At 51.1% G+C, this 6,385-nt stretch overlaps 1 protein-coding gene across 1 annotated transcript in view; it reads right to left on the bottom strand.

Moving 5' to 3' along the window:
- Positions 1-6,385, bottom strand: part of arhgef10la (Rho guanine nucleotide exchange factor (GEF) 10-like a) — a gene marked incomplete at both ends in the record, with an annotated part of 98,055 nt that overhangs the window by 62,097 nt on the left and 29,573 nt on the right. The window contains 3 exon segments of the mRNA XM_083668535.1: positions 1,489-1,598; positions 1,600-1,617; positions 4,780-4,895. Of these exon segments, the coding sequence (XP_083524661.1) occupies positions 1,489-1,598; positions 1,600-1,617; positions 4,780-4,895 (244 nt within the window).

The raw sequence follows: 6,385 nt of genomic DNA, 5'->3' as shown, positions 1-6,385 counted from the left end.
GTGCACTCGCTAGGGTGCACTCGCTAGGTCTATATTCACTGATTCCTGGAAGCTAATTTGCCCCTCCCACAGTGAGGATGTGGTAACCTGCTTCGCCGACGTGACAGAGTGTGGGTCTGAGGGCTGATGTACTGTTAAATATATTCATATTCTGTAGCTGATATAAACATGTCCGGCACAGAGTCTCTGGTTCGTGCTGCTGCTAATGATGTTATCAGTGGGCCAGAGAGGACTCAGTTCTCCTCTCCTTTTCCATCCTCTCCTCTCCCCTTCTGCCCTTTGTTATTCTCCACACTAGCAGCCACAGCTCTACTAATCTGGCTTCCCTCTCTCTCCCCCTCCCGTACTCTCCTCTCTTCCCTTCCCCTCCCCCTCCCGTAGTCTCCTCTCTTCCCTTCCCCTCCCCCTCCTGTAGTCTCCTCTCCTCCTTTCCTCTCATCCCCTCCTCTCCCGCTCCTGTAATCTCCTCTCCATCCTCTCGTCTCTCCATCCTCTCCTCCCCTCTCATCCCCTCCTCTCCCCCTCCCATACTCTCCTCCCCTCCCCCTCCTGTAGTCTCCTCTCCTCCTTTCCTCTCATCCCCTCCTCTCCCCGCCTCCTGTAATCTCCTCTCCATCCTCTCGTCTCTCCATCCTCTCCTCCCCTCTCATCCCCTCCTCTCCCCCTCCCGTACTCTCCTCCCCTCCCCTCCCCTCTCCTTCATCCACCCCCCCCCCCCCCCCCCCTCGGAGTCCAGAGCCACTTTTATAACAAGCACATTCACATGCACTCCACAGTGACTCATACATGGCTCCACAATGGCGACCTCACATGTCAACGCGTAAATATGACTAAATGACCCCCCCCTTAAAAGACCACTTCACACCTAGCAAAGGGAGCACAATGGCCACGGCCGCTGAAAAAACTCCAGTTATGGAACAAAAAGACATTCAGTGCAGCTGAGGAGGTGAAGGAACACATGATGAATGGCCGGAGCTTCCTGAACAGCACCGCTAATGCTGCCAATTATTCAATTTGAGCTTTGAAGTCAGTGACTTTCTGAATGACCAGGTAATGATCCGTCCGTGTGCGTGCAGGCGGGGTCTTCCCATTGGCCAGCCAGCTGTGTGTGTGTGTGTGAGGGAGGGTAAGTGAAAGCGGTGGCGGGCTCCTTCATCATCATAACGCCCGCACCGAGGCACATTAAAATGTTTGTCACCAGCTATTATCTTTTAATGCTGCGAGTGACGGCCTGTTTTCCGAGTTATGGATGAGGCAATTTCATCAGCAACCCGTTTACTGGGAGTCAAGCCCATGGTGTAAAACATGTCTTTCGCCGTTCACATTGGCCTCTTTAAATCATAAAATCATACAAGAATAAAAACTAGAGGATGAAAAGCCGACAGAGAGAGGTGCTGTGGGCTGGGCTTTACAGAACCACAAGCCCCTGAGTGTGGTCCGTGGTCCGTGGTCCGTGGTCTGTGGGGGGTAAAGGGTGGTTCTACTCACTTGTCGGGTCTGCCAGGGACCTGCAGGCGTAAGCGGCATTTGTTGGCACTCTGGAGCTGGTCCTCCTTGATCCGAATCAGCCTCTGGAGCGCCAAGCACCAGTCCTGGGCCAACCGTCGTGTTCAGGTTCTACGATCCAAACACACACACACACACACACACACACACACACACACACACACAGTCAGCTGTCATCGTGATAGTTGACAGAAGATAGATAGTTATGTAGTTCAGGGTCTATGATCCAAACACACACACACACACACACACACACACACACACACACACACACAAGGACATGCATTTCAGCTGTGCTTCATTCCTTCTAACATATTGAAATAAACAATATAGTGACCTGTCCTGTATACACACTCCAACACACACACACTGTATTTCTCCCTGCTTGTGTTCAAAGCCATCACATTTCACACGTTCCTACTGTACACCCTACATACTGTACACCCTGCATACTGAACACCCTACATACTGTACACCCTACATACTGTACACCGTTCATACTGTACACCCTACATACTGTACACCGTTTATACTGTACACTGTTCATACTGTACACCCTACATACTGTATACCCTACATACTGTACACCGTACATACTGTACACCATTCATACTGTACACCATTCATACTATACACCGTACATCACCATCCAGGCACGACGCTGACGATGCTATCATTACATATTGTTGTCATATACATCACACCCCACGCTCATATAAAAGCATCCTGCAGTATTGAGCTTTACATCAAGCCATGGCTGAAGTGAGTCTGTCACAGTGGAGGCTGGTGGAGGCAGAAATCCGAGGATGGGCTCATTATAATGCATGGAATGAACCAGTCCTCTGATTTTCTACCTCCACCAGCCTCCACTGTGACAGGCTCACTTTTGAAATGACCCCCCCCCCCCACACACACACATACACACACACCCACACACACACACACACCCCTCCCCCAAAGCGCTCATATTATAATACTACTATGCAATATTGAGCTTTACATCAAGCCACAGCTGAAGCACTTTTATACCTTCAACCATAACATCATATAGCCCATAGTCCCTGCAGTCAAATAGAATCAAATCCATTTACTGAAGTCAATGAGCCATGCAAAAGTATTTCCCATATTTGTTTGGTGGACATTTTGATGATAACTGGGTCGAGTGTGAAAATCTGTGATTTGGAGAGAGGCCAGGACTCAGCCTCTCCTTCTGAGAACATGGCCGCTCGTTAAGATTAGAGAGCCAAATAACCACCATTTACCCCGTGTGGCTCTCTGGTGATTTCTGGAGTAAACCCTCTGGAGTACACACTCTGGAGTACACACTCTGGAGTAAACCCTCTGGAGTATACACTCTGGAGTATACACTCTGGAGTACACACTCTGGAGTATACACTCTGGAGTATACACTCTGGAGTACACACTCTGGAGTATACACTCTGGAGTATACACTCTGGAGTACACACTCTGGAGTACACACTCTGGAGTAAACCCTCTGGAGTATACACTCTGGAGTATACACTCTGGAGTAAACCCTCTGGAGTATACACTCTGGAGTACACACTCTGGAGTACACACTCTGGAGTAAACCCTCTGGAGTATACACTCTGGAGTACACACTCTGGAGTACACACTCTGGAGTACACACTTTGGAGTACACACTTTGGCAGTGTTGGTTGGTGGCAGGCTAGGCCTACTACTGGGAAGTGTCCTGATTTGAACACAGCTGAGCTCACAGTGGGGGGGGGGGGGGGGGGCTCCTCTGTTCTTTTTACAGAGGCACACACACACACACACACACACACACACACACATGTGTACGCACGCATGCAGGCACAAACAAACACACACACACACACACACACACACACACACACACACACACACACATACAAATGTGTCTGACACTATCTATGATCTACCTTCCCTCAACAGTGTATCACTGGATAACTGTTGGCATGGGGATATCCAGAAAATGTAGGCCTTTATCAACTTATGATTCCGGAGGCATTTGTAGCTTTTTTTTTTGTCTTTGATCTCTTTTTAATTACATTTTAAATCTTGTTTTTGATTTTCTATGTGAAGGTTCCCTGAAAGAGTTCCCCCCACATGAGTCCTCTCTTCCTTCCTTATTCTGATCTGTTGTAGTACACCCTGGCAATTTAACAAAACAACACTTTGTTCATGAATTATTGAATTTCCACTCTCTCTACCTTCTTGTAATGCTGTGGTGTGTTGTCGGGGTGTGTTGTCAGGGGCTTAGACCTATGTTTAGGTGGGTTTCAGAAGACAGCAACACCTTACAGCTGATACATTTTCAAACAGTATGCTGGAAAAGCTAGTTTATGAATAATTTGTTTAGCTGCAAATGAAAGTGGTTTAAAGAGTAAAAAGCTTTTTGGTTTGTGAAGGTCAGGCTGCAGTGTATGTTTTTGAAGTAGGTCATTTGCATGGAGGCAGTCTGGGCTGTGTGGGGCGATACAAGAATCCAGAGGAGACGGCCCAGGTCTGGCTGTGTGGGGTGGTACATGAGTATAGAGGAGACGGTCCAGGTCTGGCTGTGTGGGGCGATACATGAGTATAGAGGAGATGGTCCAGGTCTGAGCTGTGTGGGGCGATACATGTATAGAGGAGATGGTCCAGGTCTGAGCTGTGTGGGGCGATACATGAGTATAGAGGTGATGGTCCAGGTCTGGGCTGTGTGGGGCGATACATGAGTCCAGGGGAGACGGCCCAGGTCTGGCTGTGTGGGGTGGTACATGAATATAGAGGAGATGGTCCAGGTCTGGGCTGTGTGGGGCGATACATGTATAGAGGAGATGGTCCAGGTCTGGCTGTGTGGGGCGATACATGAGTCCAGAGGAGACGGCCCAGGTCTGGCTGTGTGGGGTGGTACATGAATATAGAGGTGATGGTCCAGGTCTGGGCTGTGTGGGGCGATACATGAGTCCAGAGGAGACGGCCCAGGTCTGGCTGTGTGGGGTGGTACATGAGTATAGAGGAGACGGTCCAGGTCTGAGCTGTGTGGGGCGATACATGTATAGAGGAGATGGTCCAGGTCTGGTTGTGTGGGGCGATACATGAGTCCAGAGGAGACGGCCCAGGTCTGGCTGTGTGGGGTGATACATGAGTATAGAGGAGACGGTCCAGGTCTGGCTGTGTGGGGCGATACATGAGTCCAGAGGAGATGGCCCTGACCAGTAAGGTGTACAGAGGGGTGTACCTGGTAGGTGTCTAGGTGTGTGTACCTGGTCGGTGTGTAAGTGTGTGTACCTGGTAGGTGCCCTGGAGCGTGCCCACCAGCAGAGTGACCTCCTCCACCACTGACAGGTCATGCTGCAGCTCCTGGAGGTCCTGGTAGAGACGAGGGGGACCCAGGACCACCTTTCCTAGGGAGGACACACACACACAACATGGTCAGACTGGGAAAATACACACACACACACACATACACACACACACACACACACACACACACACACACACACATGCTACCCAGGACCACCTTTGCTTGGGAGGATACACACACACACACACACACACACGCACACACACACGCACACACGTACAAACAGTGTACGGTCTCAAACGACTCCTGCGATGCCTTCCTAGACTTTCCGACAACAAGTGAAAGTGAAAAAAGAAACCCTGCTCCGGTTGCAACTCCGGCTCCGCTAACAAAGGGGTTGGATGTGTGATGGATCGATGGCCATTACTGTTGAAGTACCGAGAGGGAACGCAAGAGTAAAGAACAGCTACACACGGACGGCCATTTGAGCCCATGACGCCCCGTCCCCCCGAGGCAGGAGGAATGCAGGTGGCTCATTAGACGTGGAATTCACCATCGATTTGAAATGCACTCCCTTTCGCAGTCTCTGTCTCCAACCTCAAGGAATCGATACTGTAGCTCTGTCTCTCACTGCCATCCCATCCCCTTGCTCCCTCCCTCCCTCCCTCCCTCCCTCCCTTGCTCCCAGCCTCACATCTCTCCACGCAGCAAACAGACAGGCACCGGGAAAACGCAGCATAATTAAATTGAGCAGCAAGATGTAGCGGTGGACTCTGGATCTGTCCCGTGCTGCTGTCACCACGGCCACATAATCAAGTAGCTGTGCGGCTCTGTCACAACGCAGGTTACTGAAGCATGGCCCCCTCAGTGGGAGGCTGCTGCCTTTCTGTCTGTATGTACAAATGGACTGAGAGAGAGAGAGGGAGAGAGAGGGAGAGAGAGAGGGAGAGAGAGAGGGAGAGAGAGAGAGAGGGAGAGAGAGAGAGAGAGAGAGAGAGAGGAGAGAGAGAGAGAGGGAGAGAGAGAGGGAGAGAGAGAGGGAGAGAGAGAGAGAGAGAGAGGGAGAGAGAGAGAGAGAGAGAGAGAGAGAGAGAGGGAGAGAGAGAGAGAGAGAGAAAGAGAGAGAGGGTTGGGAGGGGAGAGAGGCAGTTGTTCTTCTAAAGAGTGCCGTTGTAACCTTTTGGGGATTTAATAGGATCCTGTGACAGAGATGGGCTGAGACATCTGTCATCTGTGTCACAGGATCAATACCAGACACATCTGAATACAGAGAGGTGTCGCTGTGGAGTGGGGGCAAGGGGGAAGGGTGTGCGTGTGTGTGGGGGGGGGGGGGGTGCTGGAGGGGGAGGGGGAAGGGAGGCCGTGCCGAGAACAATGGCTTTCTCCTGGCTTTGTTTGGCTGCCCAGAGACAACACCCCCCACCCCCCACCCCCACCCCCCCTTGCCTGAAGCTGGCCACAGCCCCGGAGGTGAATGTGCTGAGTTGTAATCCAACGTAATCCTGTCTGCGCGGCAGGATCGGTTTTCACACTCAGACACGGTCATCCACATTGGCAGCCGCTGGGCTCTTAGGAGAGTTTGGAGCCCAC

Source organism: Argentina silus (genome assembly GCF_951799395.1).
Source record: "Argentina silus genome assembly, chromosome: 4".
Classification (NCBI taxonomy): domain Eukaryota; kingdom Metazoa; phylum Chordata; class Actinopteri; order Argentiniformes; family Argentinidae; genus Argentina; species Argentina silus.
The sequence above is the reverse complement of the archived record's forward strand: the minus strand, read 5'-3'. Positions and strand labels throughout refer to the sequence as shown.